At 44.1% G+C, this 25,025-nt stretch overlaps 1 protein-coding gene across 2 annotated transcripts in view; it reads left to right on the forward strand.

The window, feature by feature from the left end:
- SUSD5 (sushi domain containing 5) overlaps positions 1-25,025 on the forward strand; it is a 50,659-nt gene that overhangs the window by 16,019 nt on the left and 9,615 nt on the right. For both annotated transcript variants that reach the window (XM_019647248.1, XM_019647247.1), the window contains exons 2-4: positions 3,269-3,446; positions 7,625-7,743; positions 17,220-17,408. In XM_019647248.1, coding sequence (XP_019502793.1) covers positions 7,665-7,743; positions 17,220-17,408 — 268 coding nt within the window. In that variant the 5' untranslated portion in view covers positions 3,269-3,446; positions 7,625-7,664. The remainder of the gene's footprint in view (positions 1-3,268; positions 3,447-7,624; positions 7,744-17,219; positions 17,409-25,025) is intronic.

Here is a 25,025-nt window from a genome sequence, read left to right on the forward strand (position 1 = left end):
ATTGGCATCGGGATTATGATGGTTCCTAAAATAAATTTGAAAGTTGTTTGCTTCTTCTATTCTCTGAAAAGGTTTCTGTAAGGTGAGCATTGTTTTTTTTTAGTGTTTGGTAGTGAGGTCACATGTGTTTGGAGTTTTTTTTTTAATAAGATTTTAAATGATGAGTTTAATTTCTTTAGTAGATAAAGGAATATTCAGATTTTCTTATTCACTTTGTGTCAGTTTTACTAAGTTTGGTTTTTTAAGAAACTTGTCCATTTCACTTAAATTATCAAATGTACTGGCATATATCACATAATAATCTCATATCTTTTCAGTGTCCATGGGATCTGTAGTAATGTCTCCTTTCATTCTTGATACTGGTAATTTGCATTTTCTTTCTTTTTGTCTTGATCAAGCTTAGCAAGAGGTTTATCAATTTTATCGTTCTTTAGAAAGAAGCACCTTTTGGCTTTATTTTCTCTATTGTACCTATCTGCTTTCCATTTCATTGCTTTCTGCCCTATCTTTACTATTTCTTTCTTTCTACTTCTGTAGAAGCTTTAATTTTATGTTCTTTTTTCTGTGATTTTGAGATAGAAACTTAGATTATTGACTATCAACCATTGTTCTTTTGTAATATGAGCATTTGAGGCTATAAATTTCCCTTAAATATGACTTTAGTGTCCCCACAAGTTTTGTCACTTAAGTAAAAATGTTGTATTTTAATTGTGGTGACTTCTTTGAACCAATGGTTCATTTAGAACTATATTTTGTAATTTCCATGCACAAGAGAATTTCCTAATTGTTACTCTGTTGTTGAGAGGCAATGTAACACAATGGTTAGGATCACTGACACGGAACCAAACTGCCTGGTTTTGTGTACCAGATGTGTGATCTTGGACAACCCATTAATACTTAACTTTAATTATAAAATAGGGATAATAATAATAATAACACCCACCTCACAGAGTTGTTATAAAGATTAATTTAATGAATATGTGTAAAGCAATTTGAACAACACCTGGCCGATAGTAAACACTATGTGTTTGATAAATAAAATAAGTGATTTTAGGTTGTACTGTGGTTTTAAAAACATCCTTTGTGTGATTTGGGTCTTTTGAAATTTTTTTTAGATTTGTCTTCTGGTTTAGTATTTGATCAATTTTGCAAATGTTCTGTGTGTGCCTAAAACTAATGTGTATTCTGTAGTTTGCAGTGCTGTGCATTTGTCCTAAGTCAAGTGTGATAATTTTGTTGCTTCAAGTCTTCCGTATCCTTTCTGATTTTTTTTTCTATTTTAGCAATTACTGAGGAGGATAGTAGTTAAAATTTTCATAAGCATTGTGGATTTTTTAAATTTCTCCTTGTAGTTTTGTTAATATTGCCTTTTTATAGTCTAGAGTTCTTTGTGTTTAAAATTCTTTTATATTACTCATGAAATAGCTGTCATCGTAAGAGAACTTGTTCTTCTCTAGCAGGGCCCGTTTGAATAACAGCTTCGTTGCCATATAATTCATATACCAGACAATTCACCCATTTAAAGTGTGTAACTCAAAGGCTTTCAGTATACTCAAAGAGTCACGAATCACCATACACAATTTTAGAACACTTTTATTACCCCCAAAATAAACCCTGTATCCATTAGCATTCATTTCCCATTTCTCCCCAGCCTCCCAAGCCCTAGGCAACGGCTTACCTATTTTCTGTCTTTATGAACTTGCCTGTTCTGGACATTTCATGTAAATGGAATCATAAAGTATGTGGGCTTTAGTGACTGGCTTCTTTCACATAGCATACTATTTTCAAGGTGCATCCATTTGTAGCATGTGTCAGTACTGCATTTTGTTTTATTGTCGAATAATATGCTATTGTATGGATATACCAGATTTCATTGATCTACTTATCAATTGATGGGCCTTGGGTTGATTCTGTTTGGCTATTAGAAATACAATTTTACAATTATAAATTTAATTTATTATTTATCATAAATAATGCTGCTATGAACATGCATATAGAAGTTTTTGTATAAACATGTGTTTTCAGTTCTCTTTCAGAGAACTGCATGCTTACTTCTCCAGGCAGGGCCATCAAATATAGTTATTCAGGTTGTTTACTGTACATTTCCACCAAGTCTAAGGGACAGACAGAAATATTTACTGTGGAAAAAAATTGTGCATTTTTATGATAACATTTGGTTCTGAAGCTGGGGGATTATTATGTTTATTATAGTAACTTTGAATTAGATGACAGTTAAGTGTCTTATTCTCATAAGTCAATATAGTTTGATAATTTTGCTGACCGATGGAAATGAAGCGTGTCTCATTCTATGTTTTTTCTCTCTTGCCTTTGCCTTAAACTTGACAGGGCTACCCAAAAAAGTATTGCTTCCTCCCTCCAGTAGGCTCCCTGGGACCAGAGTGCTCCCTCCTGAACCTCTCTCTTGCTTTCAGCCTCAGCTTCCACCTCTGCCTGAATTTATGTGCTTATCCCACCCATCTATCACATGTGTTTTGAGGCCTGCTATTGACCATGTATTGATGTGCTGCAGAAAGCCAGGGGGCACCAGACATGGCCGCTGCTATCTTGTCCCATTGGGGAGGAATGAAGTGAACTCCTTGTGGGAAAGGCCTGATAATGTCTTGAGACAGAGGGACAGAGAGAAGAGAAGCAATCTGTTCTGTATTTGGTCACCCCAGGACTGGAACAGGAGAAAGAAGGCAGAGCTAAGGCCCCAATCAGTGCCTTGGACAACAAGTGACCCAACCTAGGGGAACCTAAGACACTGAGCTTTGCCACGTGGTGTTTGTAAAACACCTTTTCTTTTTTCTTTTTCTTTCTTTTTTTTTTTTTTTAGCTGAGCCATCCTGTCACCTGTTGGCAGCTCAGGGGCAGCTCAGCTGGGGCCGGGAATCAAGCCGGCAAACCTGTTGCTCAGAGCTCACACTCTTGAGCGAGCTCTTAACCAACTGAGCCACTCGGCCGGCCCTGTAAAACACCTTTTTAAAAGAAATATTTGAAGGGCTTATTCGGATAAACATGCCAGAGCAGGTGGTTAATTCTTCATTATTATTTTTTAAAAGACAAGAGCAAAAAAATGAATTCAAATACCAGTGTGATTGTCATCACCTGGTCCCAAGGCTGAGTGTTATGGGGTAGTTGCTACACCTGGGTCTTCAGGCAAGTAGGAAACTACAGTTCTGACAGGCATCCACCGGAGAGTGAGTGTGCTGAGATTAAATTCCCATGGATCCAGGAGTCAGCTTGTGCTCATGCTGTACCCACACAGGGAAGCTCTTTGTGCTGGAGTCTCAAAATGGCTCTCAAGGCCTTGAACTGGAGGCTGCTCGGCTCTCCTGCAAGAGCAGAGGTGCTCACCTGGTGTCGACAGAGGAGCTGCGGAGAGTGGTCCAGGATTGTACCTTCCCGGTGTGCACCACTGGCTGGCTGGCGGACGGCTCCCTGGGGTAAGTCAGGCAAGGTAGGGGAGGCTGTCCTTCCAACTCACCCAGCTGCCCCACCAGGGTTTTTTGGGGGGCTCGTTAATGGTTTGATTGAGGTGCCAAGATAGGCAAAATGCAGCGGGCAGTGGCTTCCAGTGGACTCTTGTTTTGAATTCTCATATAAAAACATTTTTCTGGCGTTCTGTCACAGTTTATTCCCCTTTGCTTTGCTATTTTGAATTTCCTTGTTCAGTTACAAAAATAATACATGCCTGTAAAAATGTCAAACAATACAGGTATGTCTAAAGTACAAAGTGAGTTTCTCTCTTCTTCCCTACTTCAGAGGTAATGACTCTTGTTTGGTATATATTCTTTGTTTGCTTTTCTCAGTTGGACATGCACCTGCATACACATGAATAGGAAGACGGTATGGAGGTTTTGAAACACGGTCACAAATTATTTCATATCGCTCCCATAGAGAACTGGGGTCTATGTCCCCTTCCTTTGAATTGGTCACAATCTAGTATTGCCTCAACCGATAGACTTGACAGCAGAAGTGATACTATGTGACTTCTGAGGTTAGGTCGGAGAAATTCATGTCTGCATTTCTGGGGACACTCGCTTTTGAGATGCCCTGTAAGAAATCTAACTATCCTGAGATGGCTGTACTATGAGGAAGCCCAGGCTACATGGAGATGCTCTCCCCAATAGCTCCAACTGATGTCCTGGCCAATAGAACAGCATTAACTGCTAGAAACGTAAGTGAAGATGCCTCCAGGTGATTCTAGCCCTCAGCTGTTGAGTTGTCACGGGGCTATGAGTCTCCCCAGCTCAGGCCTTAGACGTTATAGAGCAGAGACAAGCCATTTCAGCTGTGCCCTGAGTTCTTGATCCGCGGAATCCTCGTGGAGAAGTAAATCTTGCAGCCAGCTGGGAGAAACCTTCCCATTAGTGCTGCTAACTGCTTCTTTAGTCGTGCTCAGAGAAAGCGGGAGCCATTCTGCTCTCTCCTTTGCACCACAGGAATGTGAAAGAGCAAAATGGGCTCCAAGAATACTTTGGTGGATAATCACCCTGAAGATGTCTGGCTGGCAGATGGCCATAGAAAATGCACACAACCGTGTTGACTCATGGCTCCAAAGGTGCCACATGTGAAGCAGCAATTGAATAAAGTGGACAACGGCAGCTACATCAAAAGCATTTCAGTGAATCTGGAACTGTGGCCCTCTCTGCCTGATATTGTCATATCCAGGTTCCTAAACAGACAAAATGTGTCCCGTGCATGCATGTTCCCATAATAGTGTCAAGTATGGATATTTTGCAAAACTCAGTTACCATTACTGCAGCAGATAACCAGGGTTTTCAGAGATTCTGAAGAACCAGCTTGGAGCCAGGCATAGGACTCCCAGGCATCAGGACTGAGTCACTGGAAAGATCTATCACTCTGGGTTTGCTATAAAGTGCTAAGACGTCTTACTGGATCTCTACATTGCTAAGATGATATGTCTTTTTAAAGCAAACATACTTGCTTTATGTATTTACTACATGCCATATTAAAAATAGGTTTTCCATTTTAATGTTATGAGAAACAAGAAGTATCTAACCATTAGTATGTCCATTTTACTGTGGGTCTTTCCATCACAGCCATCCCCCCTCCCCACCAAAAACCAGTTATTAAATACACAGTGCATCTCACAATTGGTGGCATAGTACACATATAATAGATATGATCTGTATCTCCATGAATTTATTTTGAGTATATACATAAATCCTTAGGAAGATGGAGGTCTAGAGTGCTAAATACAGAATTTGGGGCCACGTATCTCCTGGGAACCTTTGCAGATTCCATAAAGGGTGTCAGAAAAGCTGATTGGCAATTTAGATAGCCTTGCAGGACTAGGAAGAGAGAGATTTGGATTCAGGTTATGTGTAGGGGGCAGTGGGGGGGAGTCCTTTTGCTCTGGGATGGGACACTGCAAGGCTGTATCTCAGGAGTAAGAATAACTGCAAGAAAGACACAGGCCCTCAAAGGAGCTGCAGCATAGCTTCAAATTCCCTGAAGCCAGGAATTTGGGTTGATATGATACTGGAGTTCTGGTGCTCCAGATAGCTAGCAGGACTAATTTTAAAAATCATATCGAGAGGAAGATAACATTATTCTAGGCAATTGATTTCCACAAATAATTTTAGCAAATATAGGATTTGTCGCGTACTATAAAATAATCAGTCACATGAGGAGTCAAGGCAGGGCCGGCCGAGTGGCTCAGTTGGTTAAGAGCTCGCTCAAGAGTTGGAGCTCTGAGCAACAGCGGTTCGATGCCCAGCCTGAGCTGAGCAGCTGCTGAGCTGCCAACAGGTAGCAGGATAGCTCAGCTTAAAAAATAATAATAAAAAAAAAGGACTCAAGGCAACAAGAATAAAAATAGCAAATAGAAACTCTAGATCTTAGCATTGGTAGATGCAGACTGTAATTCTTTAAATTGTTCAAATATACAGGAGGCAAGAAGGAGAATTTTGGCAGAAGATGGAAAGCTATAAAAATAACCAAATGGAAACTCTAGAAATGAAAACCACAGTAACTGAAATTAAGAATTTAATGGGTGGATCTAACAATTAAAAAGAGCCAAGGAGAAAATTAGTGAACTGGAAGATATTTCAGAGGAAGAAATTTAGAATAAAGAGCAGAAGAAAAAAGGATGAAAAATAAAGAAGAAAGGGTAAAAGGCAAAGAAGATGCATGTGATTGGAATTCCAAAAGGAGAAGAGAAGGAAGATGGAGTAAAAGCAACATGAGACTTATCCACAACTGAAGAAAAACATTCAGGCACAGATTTAAGAAGCCCTACGGAGCACAAGTAGGACAAATAAAAAGAAATTCAGGGCCGGCCGAGTGGCTCAGGTGGTTAAGAGTTGGCTTAAGAGCACAAGCTCTGAGCAACAGGGCCGCTGGTTCGATCCCCACATGGGCCAGTGACGCTGCCCTGACCTGAGCTGAGCTGCTGCTGAGCTACCAACAAGTGGCAGGATGGCTCAGCTGGTGAGAGTAACATGCTCCTAACAACAAGAATGCCTGTTCAATGGTGGGCTACGCTCGCCCACAACTAAGACTGAACTTGGCACCTTGAGCTGAGCTGCCACCCAGATGGTTCAGTGGATAGAGCGTGCGCTCTTAACAACAAGGCTGCTGGTTTGACTCCCACATGGGATGGTGGCTACGCTCACCACAACTAAGACTGAACACAGCACCTTGAGCTTAGAAGCCACAAGCTGCCGATGGGCAGCCAGATGGCGACTGGCGCCCTCCACAACTAAGATTGAAGAACAACAACTTGGCTGGTCCCCTTACCCAATTCCCCAACTCTGTCCCCCTCCCCCAATTCCCCAATATTTTTTTTAAAATGCATTAAAAGAAAGAATGAAACAAATATATATATATATATATATATATATATGAATAAATTTTAAAAAACACAACTTGACACATCATGTTCAAACTAATCAGAGTCAAATATGAAGAAAAAAATATTAAAGGTAATAAAAAGGAATAAAAAGAGTACTTCCAAAAAAGCAACAATAAACGGACAATGAAGGGCCAAAAAGATTAAATGATAACTTCAAAGTGCTGAAAAAAAATTACTGCCAACCTATAATTTTATACTCTACCCAATGAAAATATCTTCCAAGAATAAAGATAAAATAAAGACATTTTCAGACAGAAAAAAAGTGAGAAAATTCATTATGTCAGACCTGCTCTAAAAGAAGCACTGAAGGGTGCTCATCAGGTGGGAGGAAAATAATTGCGGTGGAAGGCTGGAGATGAAAATGGAAAGAGTAAATGGGGGGAGGTAAGTTGAAGTTTTGTGATTACATAAAGCAGTAAATACTAAACACTAAAAAATGGTGTATAAGTCAGGAAGTATTTTAAGTATGTTAATACATAGTAAGAAAAACAAACATATATTAGAAGAGATTGACAATGTATTACCTCTGAAACTTGAATTGATACATATGACCTCAAGTCAAGCATCAACTATGTCTTCTTCCTGATTTTAGACCTTTGGGGAGAGTGTTTCCATACTGATGCTTTCAGTCAAAGCTGTATCACAAAAATCTCTGCTGATTCCAAGCTGACAACAGACAAGAATGTTCTTTCCCATTTTTAATTAGTTCTCCTAACCCAGTGTCTTCTTTGTGTGTTTCAGGACAACCGTATGTATCAAGGGGAGTGGTGAACAGCAAATCATGAGAGCTGTCGATGTGAGAATTGAGAGCAACCCAGCTCCTGGTGGTACATACAATGCCCTTTGTATTAAGGATGAAGGTCAGTGCCAGAGCTCTTGTAAAGGTTCTGGAGGGTGTGTGCATGGGGGTTGCCATCTTAGGTTGCATTCTCTAGAAGCAGACCTTGAGATGAGGATACACTAAACGTGGTGTATTAGGAAGTCCTTCCAAAGAAAAGCCAATAGGACAATGGGGAAGTGGACAGAGAAAGGAAACAGACCAAGCAACGGTGAAATAGTAAGCAAAGTCCACAGCGATGATGAGGTGGGGGATAATTTTGACTCCATCTGCAGGAGATCTCTGGAGACAATGTACGTCACCACAGTTTTCCAGATCAGGGGTGAGAAAAGTCAGTTAGCTGCTCGTTAGGTGGCCTTGCTTCTGACTGTTGGCTGGCTATTGGCTGGGGTGATGGGGGTGACTGAGCCTTGTGTTTCCTATCATCCAACAGGATAGCTTGGGCTTTCCACCTCACTGACCTTCAAACAGGTTGTGTGTATGCAGGTGTGTGCCCCTTTTGCCCACAATTGTGCTGCATGAAGCCAGAGGTTGGAAACATCCTTTCACATCCTGTAGGGCACCAAGGTCAAAGCCAGGATAGTGACTCCAAAACTGAGTTATTGCCAAACTGATATGCACCTGTTGATATTGTACACTCAGAGGAATACAACTTCAACTCAATAGTATTCCTGCCCAAAATGCATAACTTGAACCTAATTATGAGACAATATTAGCCAAACTCAAATTGAGAAAGATCCTACAAAATGACTAGCCTATCTGTACTCTAAAAAAATGTCATGGATAAGAAAGACAAAGTCTAAGCAACTGTTCTAGATTAAAATAGACTAAAAGGACTTGACAATGAAATCCAATTTGTGATCCTGGATTATATCCTGGCCCAAGAGAAAATAGCTATAATTGATGAAATCTGAATCTGAAGTATGAATTTGATAATAGTATTGTATCGATACTTAATTTTTCCTGATTTTGGTAACTGCAGTAAAGTTATATAGGAGAATATCCTTGTTCTTGAAAATGCATACCAATGTTTTTAGGGGCAAAAGGACATCATATCTACAACTTATTCTCAAATGGTTCAGAAAAGAATTACAGTATAAATACACATGTGTACATATTTGTATGGTACATATTTGTCTCTATGTCTGTCTATCTAGAAGAATGATAAAGCAAATGTGGCAAAATGAAACACATTGGTTTCAAATCTAGCTAAAAGATTTTATGGGAGTTCCTTATTCTTACAAACTTTCTGTAACTTTGAAATCATATAAAAATAAAAAATGTCAATAAAATAAAATAAAATACTCCTCCAAAAATGACAACAGCAAAAAGAACCCCCATAAAACAAAAACAAACAAACAAACAAAAAAACCCAAACTTGAGTCACAGGGAGCCAACATGTGAGGCAAATTCACGACACCTGTCAATGTACGAGTATGTGAAGACTGACCCCATTTTAGCAGAGCGAGCACTGTGTGTGGTTCATTACAGTCCAGGTGCTCAAGAGCCCTGAGTCCCAGAGCAATTTGTCTGAGCCTCTCCTGGCCTCCCATCACCTCCAAGTCAGTGGGGAGGGGCTGTGTGCAAAAGACTGGAGCCTTGGTCCTACAGGGCCTGATTTGTGAGGAGGCCTCAGGTGGGCTGTGAAGGGGACTCAGGAGTGCATGTGGAGGGCTGACCTCTCTTGGGCTTTTTTTTTTTTTAATTGGGGAATTGGGGGAAGGGGAACAGATATGTTGCTGTCCTTTTGTTCTTCAGTCTAGTTGTGGAGGACGTCGCTTCACTGGCCCATGTTGGTATTATCATTGTGCTCTTCCCGGGTGAGGCAGATTGCTTGCCGGCCACTGGACGGCCGCTCATGGCTACTCACGGCAGCTCATGCCGGCTGCCAGGCACTCACGGTAGCTCATGGCAGCCCACTGCAGCTCCACTGCAGCCTACGACGGTGCTGGTGACTCACGGCAGCCCAGCTCCAGGTCAAGCTGCTGCTCACCATCTTAGCTGTAGGGGGCGCAGCATCACTGGCCCTTGTGTGGGATCCAAACCGGGGCCCTGCTGCTCAGAGCTGGCGTCCCAAGCCAGCTCCTAACCAACGCACCACTCGGCTGGCCCTCTCTTGGGCTTTCTAAAAAAGCAGGATGGATCCCTGGAGTCACTCAGAGAGAGCTCTGTGCCTGTTCTGCCTTTTGCCCTTTAGAAAGAGGATGTAAACTGCTCACTCATGGTCTCCTGCCATGCTCAGTGGAGCTGCTGCTTTTCTTCAGTGGAGCCTTAGTTGACAGCACAGTCAACAGGGAAATTTGTGTGCTGAAGGAACATGTAGTGTCTTAGTGGAAGCTAAGGACAGGTGGTTCCTTGGGGTTCCTATGGCAGGAATGTGGATAAGGTCTGGTTCAGCATACGCCCCAGGCAGTATCATCTCCAAAGGTTGCCTTTTTCCGCATAATGCCTTGTGCTGCTTAGCTCCATGCTGTTGCTTTTCTTTGGCAAGACAGAAACAATAAAGTGTGCTCACTCCAAAAATGGCAGACATGTGCCTTATAAAGAGCCCAGAAGGAAAACAGACCCTGTGGGACATTCAGACAGCTTCCTCCTGTGTTTTCTTTTTCTGAAATAAAGTTCATTATGAAAGTAGACTTTTCTCATTTTCCGTCCAGTATTTTTGTTTCACAGAGAGTGAATTTCCAGTCCTGTGGTGATCTCACTTAAACTAATAAGTGAAGCTATTTTTAACCAACTGGATGCTGATGAAATAAGCTGCCTCTACTTGGGTTCTCTGGCTTTGCTTCTCTTGGCAGCCTGTTGGGGGTGGACGGCGTGGGGTCTAGAGTGTACCCACAAGGCTCCACTCTGGGGGTGCTCCTGTTTCCTCCCCGCTAAGCCAGAGCGGGCCGGCTGCTGTCCCCACCAGCCCACCTTACCTCCTTAACACCATTCCCCTCCCCTGCATACTTCACTATTGCGCATACTTCCCTTAAAAACAGAAATGGAACTGTTCCCTTCCTTTATGTCATCAAGAAGAGAGCTGGAAGCTCATCTTGAGAGCGATCAGGAATTTTCAAGAGTAGCCAATTCTCAGGTCTTACTGGAGGAGGCCCTGGGCCTCAGGATTGGCTTTGGGGAAATTCTCCCGCTGCGATCAGGAGACTGGAACCAATCGCAATGTTTTGAGCACCTGATAGAACTTATTTGGTTCAGAGTGTCCCAAGGGAGTGTGGAAGAGTCTGAGCTAATTACCACTGACCTGGCATTGGCCATTTGTTTATTTGTCCTGGGTAATGCGAAGTCCAGTGCTCAGACTTGTGGGTGCTTTAGATAGATGGATAGATAGATAAATCTTATTCCTACTGTCAAGAAGTTGGCAGTGTAGAAGGATAAGTAAAAGATGAATGCATTTCCATGACACAAAAGAGGCGGGTAGTTAGACTTCCAGTGAGGCAGAATTTGAGGATTTTGTTTCTGGAAACAGCAGCTAGGAAAAGGAGAAGATATTGCCGACAGAGAGAACAAGGGCTAGAAATCGAAGGTCCCAGTGAGTGGTTGAGGACCGGCCCTGGGTAAGCCATGGTACTAGGGCTTCAGGAGCGTGAGCTGGGTTTAGAACATCCCTAGGGGCTTGAGTACCTGTGCTGGGTGGGTCTGAAGTGGCTGCAGAGGGCAGCCCAGATAATCCTCATCACAGTTAGCCATGATGCCTCCTCCTCTGCCACCCACACATCCAGGCCCAGAGAGCATCAGGTCTTGCTTCCCCAGGACTGAGGTCTTCCATTCCAAAAACCTGGGCTAAATCAGTCCTGATGCACAAACAGTTCCCAGGAATACCAAGTGTCTGAGCAGCCAGAGAAATGCTGCCAATGGGTCCATGTACCGATGGTTCTTATAAATATTTCATTTTGCCCTTCGTCCCCCCACTTCCTGTTCAGCCATCGTGTGCTTGGCTATATTTGGTTTGAAAGAATTGGGCATTCAATTGCCATCATTACTTGAAGAATGATTCAAAAGACCATCAGTCTCCAACTTACTTGGGAAATGGAACTCATGTTTATTTATGCCCCTAATTAAGTTCCAGGCATGCGGTGGGCACTGGGCAAGGCGCAAGCTCATTTAATTCGGGTAACAACCTTATAAGCTAGGTGTCATTTTACATTTAGCTCCATTTTACATATTTAATATATTTTCTAATTGTAAACATGAACATGTGGCCATTGTAGTAGAAAGCATGAAGAAAATTAAAATAGCTCATAATCAATCAAGATATAGAACATTTCTGTGTCCCCAGAAAGCTCCCTGGAGCCCTTTTCCAAAAATGCTCTGACTCTCCCCCTTCCAGCCGAGCCAGAGGAAGTCTCTGCTGATTGCCATGACCAAGTATATTAATTTTGCCTGTTTTTGAGTGCAGTAGTTATCTAGAGCCGTAGTTCTCCAAAGACAGTTCCTGGACCAGCACTGTTAACATCACCAGAGAACTTGTTATAAATGCAAATTCTTGGAGCCCAATCTTGACCTACTGAGTCAGAAACTCAAAAACACAGGTGTGTGTGTGTGTATGTGTGTGTGTGTGTGTGTGTGTGTGTGTGTGTGTGTCTTACAAGCCCTCCAGCTGATGCACATTCAAGTTTGAGAAACAGTGATGGAGAGTTTGAGAATTAATGATAAAATTGGATGGAATGCGGAGGACAATGCTTGTTCTGCGCTGGGTGGAGTAGGGTGGGCACAAAAGACGACTTCTTCACATAGCTTAGGGAAGCCAAAAATGAGGAAAGGTCAAGCACGTGTGTCAGAATTTCTGCATCCCTGGTTTGTGAAACAATAACGGGGTTTTGCAGGCTCTTCTGTAGGGTTTCCAAAGTCATGATGGAAGTCTTAAAATTTCTCAGGATAAAAGCATCAGCCTTCTTATGAATTCTAAACTGTGGAAACTGGTTGTCAGAAGCTCTGAGTGGCAAGCAAATGCATTCCTTTAAATTGAAAATATGAATCATTGTTCATGAGTACTATTTGTTTGCTAGGCAAGATCGCTTATAAAATCTCTTTTCTTGGAAGGGAAAAAATATTAGAAATTGTTCTTTATGTTGAAACTGTTGAAACTCAGCTCTACGGTCTGAGAAATCCACAGACCACAATCCTGACCTGTGGAATAATTTGAGAAGTAGCAGTAAAGATTGCTCAAATGTAAGTTTCCCTAAAGAGGAGAACAGGGTCCAGGTATACAGCCTGCTGTTTTCCATAGCTTCCTCGTGAGGTTCAGGATGGGAAGGACAGTGAAAGGAACTAATTCAAGGTACATCTGGACATGGGTGGTGTTTTTGACATGTCCTTGGTTGTGCTAACACATGGAATTGTTGTCCTGGAGCTTGTGAAGTCACACCACCTAAGAAACTGTGTGTTTCCTGTCTTGAACATTTGTGGGAAATCCAGAAACATATGATATGTGTGCCCAGAGCCTCAGGAGCATTATTGTGCTTTTCCTGAGCCAGAATCTAGCCCACGCCATTCTGGAAATTATATCTGAGGGAGAAGATCCCATGAGTCTGGTAGGATGTGAATTTGGCCTGAAGTTCCCTTTACTCTGAAAACAGTTACCCTGAGGGCCGGCCGAGTGGCTCAGTTGGTTAAGAGCTCGCTCAAGAGTGCGAGCTCTGAGCAAGAGGGTTGCTGGTTCGATCCCCGGCCCGAGCTGAGCTGCCGCTGAGCTGCCAACAGGTGGCAGGATGGCTCAGCTAAAACAAACAAACAAAAATCCAGTTACTCTGCTCCTGGATTTTCCTTCCAAAGAGTTGCTGTTGTGTTCCACAGATAGAGCTGTGTGAGGCTTCAAGTGTTTACCAGTCCTGTGATGGCATTGGATGAAGAGCTTCTGATGCCCCAAACTAGATCCTGGTAAAGGGAGAAAAAGCTGGCACATCCAGCATGAGTTGCAGGCAGCTGAGGATGGTGGAGAGAGAGAGCCTTTTGCCCCTGAGATACCTCTGGAATTCAGCCCAATCTTGACTGAGGCTGATGGCTTTGGTCCAGGTTTCAGGATGCCCTGCTCAGACGAAGTGAACCCAAGGATGTCGCCTCTCTGCTCAGTGGGGTTGCCCCTGGACATGTGGCCACTTCCAAACAGCTGCTTATCCCTACTTAGGTGAAGTAAACAGTTGATCTCCTAGGCTATAGTCAAGGCAGTTTGGGCTAAAATGCAACATTCTGTGCTGACTTCCTCAAGTACAGCCACACCCTTTTTCATTCAAAATCTCTTGTTAGAGAACTTGCATCTCAATGATTCTTTGAGAAAGTGCTACCAAGACTACAAGCTGTGAGGCCAATCAGGATGGCTTAAAGCACAAGTTGTATTTTCTGTTTTCATCTTTTCTTAGCATATCTTCTTGTAAGCAATGTGCTTGTTAGATAAGTTGTCTGCATAAGGACTAAAGGCTTTCCTTTCCATAAAAAATTAGAAGAGGAAATTTGAATTTAAAATTATTTCCTTTTTTTATTGAAAGGAATTTGATGCAGCAATCCCACTTCTAGAAATGTACCCCAACGAAATAAGATATGTACAAAAATATACATATGAACTGTTCATTGTAGCACTGTTTATAATAGTAAAAGCTTGGAGTCAGTATAAATGTTGGTATAATGATTAAATAATGTGTGCTATAATATAGCCTTTCAAAAGACTGAGGTAATTTATAGTTTTAATGTGGAAAGAGCTCTAAAACATTAGCAGGAAAAAAGACTTCTAGTTTCTGGTCCAGCATGTAAGGAAAGAAATTGAATCAATAATTAATAACCTTTCAAAACAGAAAGCACCAGGCCCAAATGAGTTCACTGGTAAATTCTACCAAATATTTAAGGAAGAAATTATACTAATTCTCTACAATCTCTTCCAGAAGTAAGACGAGGAAATACTTCCTAACTCATTCTACGAGGCCAGATTACTCTAATACCAAAATGAGAGAAAGACATTACAAGAAAAGAAAACCACAGACCAATATCTAATGAACATAGACACAAAAATTCTCAACAAAATATTAGCAATTTGAATTCAGCAGTGTACGAGTATAAAAAGAATTATAAACCATGACCAAGTGAGATTTATTCTAGGTCTACAAGGCTGGTTCAACATTCAAACATCAATTAATGTAAGCCATGACATCAACAGTCTAAAGAAAAAAAACATGGGATCATATCAATAGATGCAGAAAAAACATTTTCAAAACCAACACCCATTCATGATAAAAACTCTCAGCAGCCAACTAGGAATAGAAGTGAGCTGCTTCAGCTTGATAAAGAACATCAAAAAGCCTCCAGTTAGCATCATACTTAGTGGTGGGAAATTTGAAGCTTACCCACTAAGATTTTTAAAAAATATTTTCAATGGAATTGATTCTATCTGTAGCTACCTGAGAAGACACAGTGGAGGAGGGGCTTCAGACCACAGAAAGAATGCCCACTACCCACCTTGGGGCTGGAAGTCTGACCTGGTTGGCCCAGGCCCCCAGCTCTGTAACCATTAACCTCTTCTCTCAACTAACATGAATGAAAGTGTCATTCCACATGATGGGGCTGTTTTGGATCTGTCTCATGGACCTCTCACCTGACCCTGACCCAGGGGGCTCCTGCCCATGTGGTAGGAGGAAGACTTGGGCTCTCCCCTCTTCACCTTCTGTGCTTCCTCACTGGCCCTGGGTGGGCCCCTTAGTGGCTGCTTCATGGACCAGCCACAGGTTTTTAGTAAGCAATTTACAAGTTTTAATACAAACCAGTCTATCTTCATTTCTAAGAGGCTCGTTGCCAGTAAAAAATATACCCCAGTGTTGACGAAAGAATGTCCAGCCTGTAGAAAAGTTTTATAAGAGTTGATTTGAGGCAAGCTTTTGAGGACATGCCTGGAAGCAAAATCTCAATGGATTGAGAAAATGCTCCAGAGAATGGCAGTTTTGACAGTTGTTTTACACATTAGAATCAAAGGATAAGACTTAGAGAGGGTTACATGAAACCCACTGGTGATAGATTAAGGGGTGGGAGAAAGCAAAGAGGGGACATCTCTAGGATTGAATGAAAAATCAAACGGAGAGACACACACTGCTTTTACACTGGTGGGCCCAGGATAGATAATGAACATTTACAGCACGTAGAGATGGTGTGTGGGGAACAAGGTAACAATGTGGGGTCTGTGGTCTTGTGCTCTGGTGCCTGCAGTTGTGCCTTGGAGGGCTCTAGAAAAGAAAATTACTCTGCCATGTCAAAGGTATGTTATCCTAGATGCATAAGAACAGTGGACAGTGCTCGCTTAAGGCAAAGATTGACCTTTGTAAGGAAACTATAGGCATGGGACGTGACTACCCGCCATGACCTGCCCAGTTAGGAATTTATGATCAGACCATCCCGTGTGGTTACTTGTGATCACTGAGTTTGTCAGGCCTGCCATGTGGGCCACCCTCCAAGCTTGTCAAGTTTAGTATAGTAGATGGCCCCTTTTCTGTTCATACTAGTAAAAACCTTCTCATAAGAGAACTAGGGGAGCCAGTGGAAAAGAGACCGGGGCGGTATCCCTCAAGACTGACTCCAGGGCCAGCTTGAGGGCAGGCACAGGAATAGATTCCAGGGTGAGGTGGGGGCTCTTCATCTTCAGATCCAAGTGTGAGGCTCCCCTGCTGAGTGAACCCAAATGTAAACTGCAGATTTTTTTTTGAATGATAATAACGTGTCAATGTAGGTTCATCAGTTGTAACAAATGTACCACTCTAGTGTGGACTGTTGACCCTAGGGGAGGCTGTGCATGTGTGGGATTAGGGGTGTAGGAACTAGCTGTATTTTCTGCTCAATTTTGCTGTGAGCTTAAAACTACTCTAAAAATTGTTTTTGTTTTTTTAAGAGCAGGTACTCAATAATGTGTATGATATAACCCCGTTTATGTTAAAAACCACACACACACACACACACACACACACACATACACACACACATACACACATACACACACACTATCCACCTATGTGTGTATTAGTGTTTATGTATGTCTACATCTGTATTTATCTATATATATCAAACTGGCAACAGTGTTACTGTCAGGGTTGAGGTTGGAGGAGTGGAGGGGCCCCCTCTGCTGTATTTATAGTCTGTAATATTTTAGCTTTGACAACAAATACAGATTCACTTAAGTAAAATCAGGCAAAAAAAGGGAACTTGCTGCTGGGTATAGGTAGGTCTCTGGGTCTTCCTTTCAAGGAGACATAAAGGGTAACATTGCCTGGCAATTTTAAAACACAAAGTTTCCTTTTAAAAGCACATTTATTCATTCAACAAATATCTTTTGAGCGCCTCCTTTGTGACAGGCATCCTGCCAGGCCCTGGGGATGCCAGGGTGAAGGAGAAACAGCCCCTGTGGTCCCAGGTCAGGGTGCAGGTGGCACCCACAGAGGGGGAGAGTTGCTTCTTCAGTTTGTTTTTCCCCAGGCTGCAAAAGTTCTGCCTACTTTGGGAAAGCTAATTGTGATTCCTTGTCCTCAGAGAAGCCATGTGGAGACCCGCCTTCTTTCCCACACACCATCCTGCAGGGACGCACCGGCTTGGAGATGGGGGATGAGCTGCTGTACGTGTGTGCCCCGGGCCACGTCACAGGCCACCGTGAAAGTGCCTTCACCTTGCTGTGTAACAGCTGCGGTGAGTGGTACGGCCTGGTGCAGGCCTGCGGGAAAGGTAAGCCACCCCTGGGCTGGGCCACCTCCACCTGCCCTCGCACTGTGAGCAGAGCGGCTCCACATCTGCAGTCGGCTCCTGGTAGGCTCACCGCCACAAAGGTCCCTTTGAAAAAAGGCTTTCAGACCTCTCCCCTGAGTGCTGGACCTGGCAACATGTCCACCTGCATGTTCCTGCAGCATTTCAGGTGCAGCGTATCCACAGCTGAGCTCTTCATCTTCTGTGCAGGAGGTAAAGGGTGTAAACAAACAAAGGGTGTCCTCTCTTCTTCGATAAGGACAGCATTGACCTTGGGTTAACGTTCTGGCTTATTTCCCTAGAAATACGATTAACATTCAATGCCAGCTGTAATACCAGGCAACAATGCTTATGGTAAAATGACCCCTGCTTGGTAAACTGGGCTAGGAAGATTATCATGAACCCAGGAGAGGAACCCCAGTTTTGGGGCTTCCCTGAGTGTGTTGTTTCTTGTGACTGGGCATGATCCTTGTATGGACCCTGAGAGAGAGGCTCTGGGTTGTGACAAGAACTAGTGGCTCTTGTGGGGCACGGGGCTTGTAAACTAGGGTGGGTCTACAACCATGCGTGCGAGTCCCATTCCCTTGCACCTGAACAATCACAGGGTGTCAGTGGTGGATGGCGAAGCAGGGAAACTCCAGGACAGTGTGTAGACACCTGCGCAGACTGTCCCCACTCTCCTGCTGCCTTGCTCTACCCGCTGGCCTGTATCTGGCAGTAGACATGTGAGTCTCAATATTCGGTTGAGACTAAAAAGACTCCTGGTGAGCACTGAACCCCCCCAAACCTAATTAGCTTCCCCCAGATGTCCCCACTCCATCATCGTTGTATACCTGGGGGTCCCAGGTTTTTGCAGCCATACCTACATACAACCGACCCACCCACCCCACCCCCGCCGGGAATTTTCCCAGGAGCAAAAATCACCTTCTACAGCCATAGCCTGGCCTGGCCTCCCCACTCCTGACCTGGGCTTATGACCCCTGTACTATGGACCTCATACCAGACCCTGAATTGCTCCCTGCCCTCACAGGGCTCCTCTTACCCCAAGACCCCTTCAGAGACCACCTTCCTGGCTGCCCCCAAGACATCTGAGTACCAAGCAGTGACTGGCTTTATAGAAGGGAATGGACTCCAGCACCACGATGTTACTGAATGCATGAGTTTGTCCCTAGAAGGTCCTGCAGATCCCATAAGGGAACCATGATGAGACGAGGGCACTGTCTTGTCTGCGAGGACACGTTGTTGCCTGAGCTGTAGTTTGTTGTTGTCACTGCTATCCACAATCCATAGTGTGACTACACCACCAGTTATTTCTCCAGGCTGCTGGTGGACAGCTGGCTTGTTTTTAAGTTGTGGTTGTCACGCACGACACTGCCGTGCTTGCTCAGCCACCTCATTTGGTTCACATGTGAACACGTTTCTGTTGGTTTGCGGGAGTAGAATGGCTGCCCATGGAGTAGGCGTGTCTTCAGCTTTAGTGGATGCTGCCAAGGGTTTTCTGAAGTATTTTAAGCAGTTTCCTCTCCCACCAGCTGTGTATGGGAGTTTTTGCTGTTCAGCCTCCTCACCAACCTTCAGGACTGTGAGATTGTACCTTTGTGACCATCTGGTGACTCCTCTGTGGTAACTTATAACATGCATTTTTCTGGTTGAGCCCCCTTAACACATGCTAATCAGGCATCAGGGTTTCCTCCAAGTTTTTTTGCCCATGTTCCGAATTGATTTGATTGAATTGACTATTTACATAATGTAGAATTTCTTTTTTACATAAGACTTTCTTAATGTGTTATAAATATTCTCTCCCATTCTGTGGCTGTTTCCTCTTGGAGTGTCTTTAAATGAATCATCTTTAAATTTTTATTATTGTCTAGTTTACTACCTCTCAAATTTTCTGTGAACCATGAAAAAAATTTTTTCCAGTCATTGGCCAACTGATACTTGAGTAAACTGCCATCAAAATGAATGAATATAAGAGGAAAATAAAGACATTCCAAATATAAGCATACTTTTTTTTTTTTGGTTAAATTAAGTAAACATAAAATTTGCTGGTCAGATTGTTACAAAGCTTCTAAAATATGTTCTCTCAACATCTCTACTTGCCTTGTTGTATACTATTAACGAAAGGTTATAGACTGGGCCATGTGTTAGAAGCACAATTTGAGCAATCTCCTGGCGCGTTCCTTCTCTTTTCCCTGTTGCTTTGTGGCAGGTAGGAGCTCCTTGCCAGTTCTGATCATTCTCCTGTCTGAAGAAATCAGTCATCAGGCTGGGAGCATTCCTGTTTGTTGAATGTGTCACCTCAGAGCAGACCCATATTCACCCTGAGATCGTTAACAGAGCTAGCCCGGGTTCCTGGTGGGGCCCTGAAGCCCCACCATCCCATGAACCACACCCACCAGCCAAATGGGTTGTTTACTGGCCCCAGTAGAGTGAGAACTAAATGCGGGTTTTGTGTGTCTGAAATGGTGTTTATTTTCTCACTGCAAAGCAGAGTTATTAGAGCTTTCAGCTGCTGGGCAGGAATTTTGGTTTCTATGCTTGGCTGAGTACACTGAGTATATTACAGCTTTCATTACTCTGTAGCTTTAACATTTAAAGTCTCTGTGCCATTATATGAAGTGTGTGTGTGTGTGTGTGTGTGTGTGTATGTGTGCATGTGTGTGTGTGTGTATTACAAGAATATCATCACGAGGTATTTCACTCCATTTTGCATTTATTTTTCCAGTGAACATTTTTTGATTAGGAAACTGTTTCAAATGGAAGGAAAGTCATCTTGGGGGACTGGGTCAAACATCTGGATTTGGATAACGACATGCCTTGTACTGGCTGGTGTGCCATTCATTCATTCACTCATTCCACATCCTTTCATTTGGCAGGGTCCTAGGTACTGTGTATACAAAGTCGAGCAAAACTGCCCCAACCATAAAGGAAACTCTAGTAAACCGGATGCCTCAAAGGAGACAGAAAAGCAGGCGATGATGAGGTAGAAGGGAAAGCGGGGAAACTGAGGTGTCGCAGAAGGTGACATTTTAAAGGAAGCATGTGTTTCCAGATGGAAGAAATGCTCAAAGGCCGCAGAGATCAAGTAAATGAAAGCTGAAACGTGTGCTTTGGCTTCACAGTACAAGAAGATTCTGGCCGCCTTGTATTTTGTGTGTGTGGCGGGGGAGTGGGGTGAATGGAGCCACACAGCAGCGAGTACGGGAACAAGTTAGAGTGCGGAAGAGGGCCAGACGCAGACAACTCATTCTCAAATTAATGCTGTTCATGAAGAGACCTAGGATAGAGCTGGAAGAGGATCAGAGGGACCAAAAGGGTGTGTGTGTGTGTGGGGGGGGGGTTGTTTTGTTTTGTTGGCTTGCCTGCTTTTGAAGATGAGAGACAAGCTTATTTAAATGACAATGGAAAGCCTTAGAAGAGAAGGGGAAACTGAAGCATTCTCTTGACTTTCCTGATGAGCCTTAGTTTGCTCCTGTGAAAAAATGGATACTATTTATCACGTGGAGTTCCTGTAGTCCATCATTTAGAACAGGACCTGCGACATGGTCTAAGCTCAGTGGGTATTTGTCCTCTCCCTTTCAGTTTCTTGCTGGTCAAGGAGGGTATTTAGGCCTCTCACTTAAGAGATCTAAAGGGATTTGTACATAACACTGGCTCTTCCCTTCCTTGCATTATTGACTCTAGCTCCTAGTACAACAAATAATCAAAGGCTCTCTGCGACTTCCACTGTCTGTTACTTGGGTGAGAAGTTGTCTTTGCCAGTCGGCATCTAGGATTCGGGAGACCAGAAGCTGGTCCTTCCGGAAAGACATGGCCCCTGTGGCATTAGGATTTGGTGGGGGCCTCATGGACAAGCAGCTGGTAACTTTCTAATGTGTGCCTCGGAGGCATTCTATACTTGTGGCCCCAGCTGCCTCACTTCTCCAGGGAGCCCTTGTCTACTCTGTACTGACCACTGACCCTCCTGCACATCGTGTGGCTGTCAAGGACTTCCCTCCACCCCCACCCCACAATGTTTCCTTATATTTTCTTGTGAGCTGCTGGAGCCCAGTCCAAGCCCTCTGACTTGCCCATATACAATGCCCCAGCAGCGCCTCTGTTGAGAGGACAATAGGGTCCCTGCCCCTTATTCCCTTCAAGACCTCTTCAGGTCCAGAGAGCCTCAAGGCTCTAGTACCTTGAAGGTCAAGACTTAAAATAACGTGGTGCTCAGATAAATTTGGTCTCAGAGATTCTAGGGCCTCGGGGCTATTATGAAGACTATTTCGTTCAAATTTGTCATTGTTGGGGCATTTGCATACTGGCTGGATACTTGGGTCGGATTCTCCAAAAGCAGTCTATTCGCATGTACATGGTTTGTTGGGAGAGAAAGAGGGTTAGGAAAGCAGGATAGGTGAAGGGAAGGAGTTAAGGATGTGGCCTCAGCTGGATTCTCATGGGGAGCGGTGGAGCATGAATTGCACCAGAGAGGGTTGGTCCTGTTGGAGAGCAAGGGGACCAGCCTCAAGTTCCTCCATATCAGTCTGCCATGGGTTGCAGGCCTCTGGGCGTGGTGGGCACGTGGCATGTAAACTTCCATGTGAGGCTCTCATTCCACCCAGGGCAATTCTCTAGAGAAGGGGGGCAGCTGGGGACCATTAGCCACCAACACTCATGGCAGCTGGGAGATGGGGGCTCTGGCCTGGGAAAGGGGACCTAGGTGGGGCACCTACAGCTTCTACAATGGAGAACTGAGTTGCTCCATCAATTCAGTGGAGCACTGGTTAAAAAAAAAAAATCCATGGGTACGGTGGGGACTGCCTGGCTGGGTTTGCTGAAGTTTAAATTTTGTAATGATGAGCAGGAATGAACCCCTAGGGGCACGCACACCTGGCTGGGTGGGTGAGTGGAATGTGCAGGAAGGCGCCTCAGCCACACACAGCCCAGGCTGTATGCCCACCACAGCATTAAGGTCCGGCCTCAAGTGCTGGTGGTCAGTCTCTCACTTAACTGCAGCGAGGTTTTTTTAGCCTGACCATTCACCTAAATGGATGAGGATTTCTTTAGCTGTCATTTTCTCCCCTCTGAGTGCTAGAATTTCTCTAGCTTTGGTTCCTCGAGGCTGAGTCTGATTCTGGCTGTTTAGTTTTCCGTTCTCCTGTCCAAATCCACACATCTTCTTGGTTTCCATTCCCAGTTGGGCAGCACAAAATGTCTGTCATACCTCGCTCATGTTGCCAATACCTAACTATAATTGGTTGTTGCCCTAATTATAGAAAAATCCCAATGCTTTGCTCCTAACGCGTGTATGCGGGAGACCTCCACGCTATAATATCTACATTTGGTTTTCTTTGAGCTTCTTATTACGTCAAGTCCCATATCCATCTTCAAGGCCATGTTTTCTCTCTGGCCACTTGTACCCTAAGAACAGTCTTGCCTCCCAGCACTCCAAGGGGCCACCCCTGGCCCCATAACCCCAGTGGTGGTGCCCACAGGAGTCCCATCTGTGGCCTTCCATCTGTGCCCTGTGGTTCCCTGGGCACCTGACTATTACCTACCCACTCTCCTGGCCTCACGTTGCCTCAACACCACTGCTCTCCTGACGTCAGTGGCCCTCTGGCCTCTGCCCGGGTTGCTGGTAACACTTTGTGGTTGGGGTGGGAGAGAACAGCTGCTGGCATGAGTAATATAGGCAGACAACCCAGGAAGTGAGAGACTCATAGCCTCTTCTCCCTCTATGACTTTCCCCTTGTTCCTCCTTTAAAACTCGCCCTGACAAAGGGCCTCTGCCAAGTGTTAAGACAGGCTCTGAGAGGCCTCTAAGATTTTCCACCGCAGACTCCATGGGTTATGTTTGTACTTTCTGGTCTATAAAATCAGGAAAGTGAGTGACACCAAACTTGACCTCCATCTACCCACCACCTCTGAGTCCAACAACAAATAGACAGCCTTCCTTTTTCCCTTCCCTGGCCTGTCACAGCTGTGGAAACAGCGCCCAGTCCCCAGTCAGGCACCGAGACCACAGCTGTCATAAACCATCCCAAACTCGCTCCATGCCACCTCTATCCTGGGAGCTTTTGCACTCTTGTTGTTCTGTTTTATTAACAATCCTACTGAGGTGTAATTTGCATACAATAAACTGTACCCACAAAGTAGAAAGGTCTCTGAGCTGTCACAGGTGTATACACCCATGAAACCACTGTCACTACCAACGTAAAGAACATTTTCATCCCCCCTGAGTCTTCTCGTGCCCGTTTCTACAGGAGGGGTTTTACACACGTTATCTCATTTAATCTTCACAAGTTGAGAGTAGAAATGGCTTGTTCGAGCTTACAGATGGGAAAACTGAGGTACAGAAAGTTCAGTGACTTGCCTGCGTCACACAGCCAGAAAGAAGCAGAGCCAAGATTTGAAGCCAGGTATGTCTCCTTCCAACGTCTGTATCATGTCTGTGCACTTCCTCCAGGGGCCTCTCAAAGGAGGGCAAAGCAGCAGGGCAGTGCCGGGCTCACTTTGCAAACTACTAATTGTTCCCTCAGTAAGTTCCTTTGCTTTGTTCTCGCATTTCTAAATCCTTTGTTTTCTTAAATTAACTTCAGTTTCTGTTTTTCTTCATCTTTTGGACTTTCTTCATAGACCCAAACGTGAGACTGAAACTGAATTTAGACTTTCCTTGTCAATATTGCCATATTTGTTCATAGGTTCATTGAACCAGTGGTTATTTCTGGCTTGTCTGGTTGTCTTTTTCAAAATTACTATTTTTAAAGGCTGGGTAGCCAAAACCAGAGGAAAAAAAAAGAAGGTATGTGTGGGCTTCCAGAAATGCAACACCATGAAAAAAGATGAACGGTGGCAGTGCTAGGAGAGCCCGGGCTCTGGCTTCGTGTAGATTCAGCCCCTGACTCTGTCTCACCCTGAAAAATGCAGGCAGTGCACAAGCGGGCCTTCTCCTTTCGCTGCTGAGAGCGATGTATCCGTGGTCTTCTGTTTTCCTAAAGTAACAGTTCAGTATAATACACACAGGGAATGACCTGATTTTTGCCAAGAGAACCCATGACGTTTCCATTTCCTGGACTTGTTGGTCTACATCAGAAGTCCCCATGTTGTGTTAGCACAGGATTCAGGGAGGGGAGAAGGCTGGCAGGATCGCTGGATGGTTCCTGTGAGTGTGGACTCAAGAAAGCCGAGGGAAGGTGAGAGAAATAGCACCTCCACAGGCAAAGAGCTGGGCTTCTCCACCTGGTGGGCAGAATTTAAGTTTTGGCTGAAATTCAGTGCATAGCAAACTTGACTGTCACTCATAAGGAGAAAAACAGGCTTGGGACACCATGAGTAGACTATTTGTAAACAGTTGATGTCTTTGTCTTCATCTGAGGTTTGAGAAAAACGGCGATATCGTGCAAACCCGTTTCTGAGCCAGAATCTTGGCCTGCAAACCTGGGGAGACAGAGAGAGCTTGGCTCAGGGGCCCATGGCTGCCATCCAGAGATGCTCTAGACTCAAGGAGCCCTGGAGGTAGAACCTCCAGACAACACACACACACACACACACACACACACACACACTCACTCACTCACTCACTCACTCACTCACTCACTCACACACTCTCGGAGCTCAGAC

Source organism: Hipposideros armiger, unplaced genomic scaffold (genome assembly GCF_001890085.2).
Source record: "Hipposideros armiger isolate ML-2016 unplaced genomic scaffold, ASM189008v1 scaffold_109, whole genome shotgun sequence".
In the NCBI taxonomy this organism is placed as follows: Eukaryota; Metazoa; Chordata; class Mammalia; order Chiroptera; family Hipposideridae; genus Hipposideros; species Hipposideros armiger.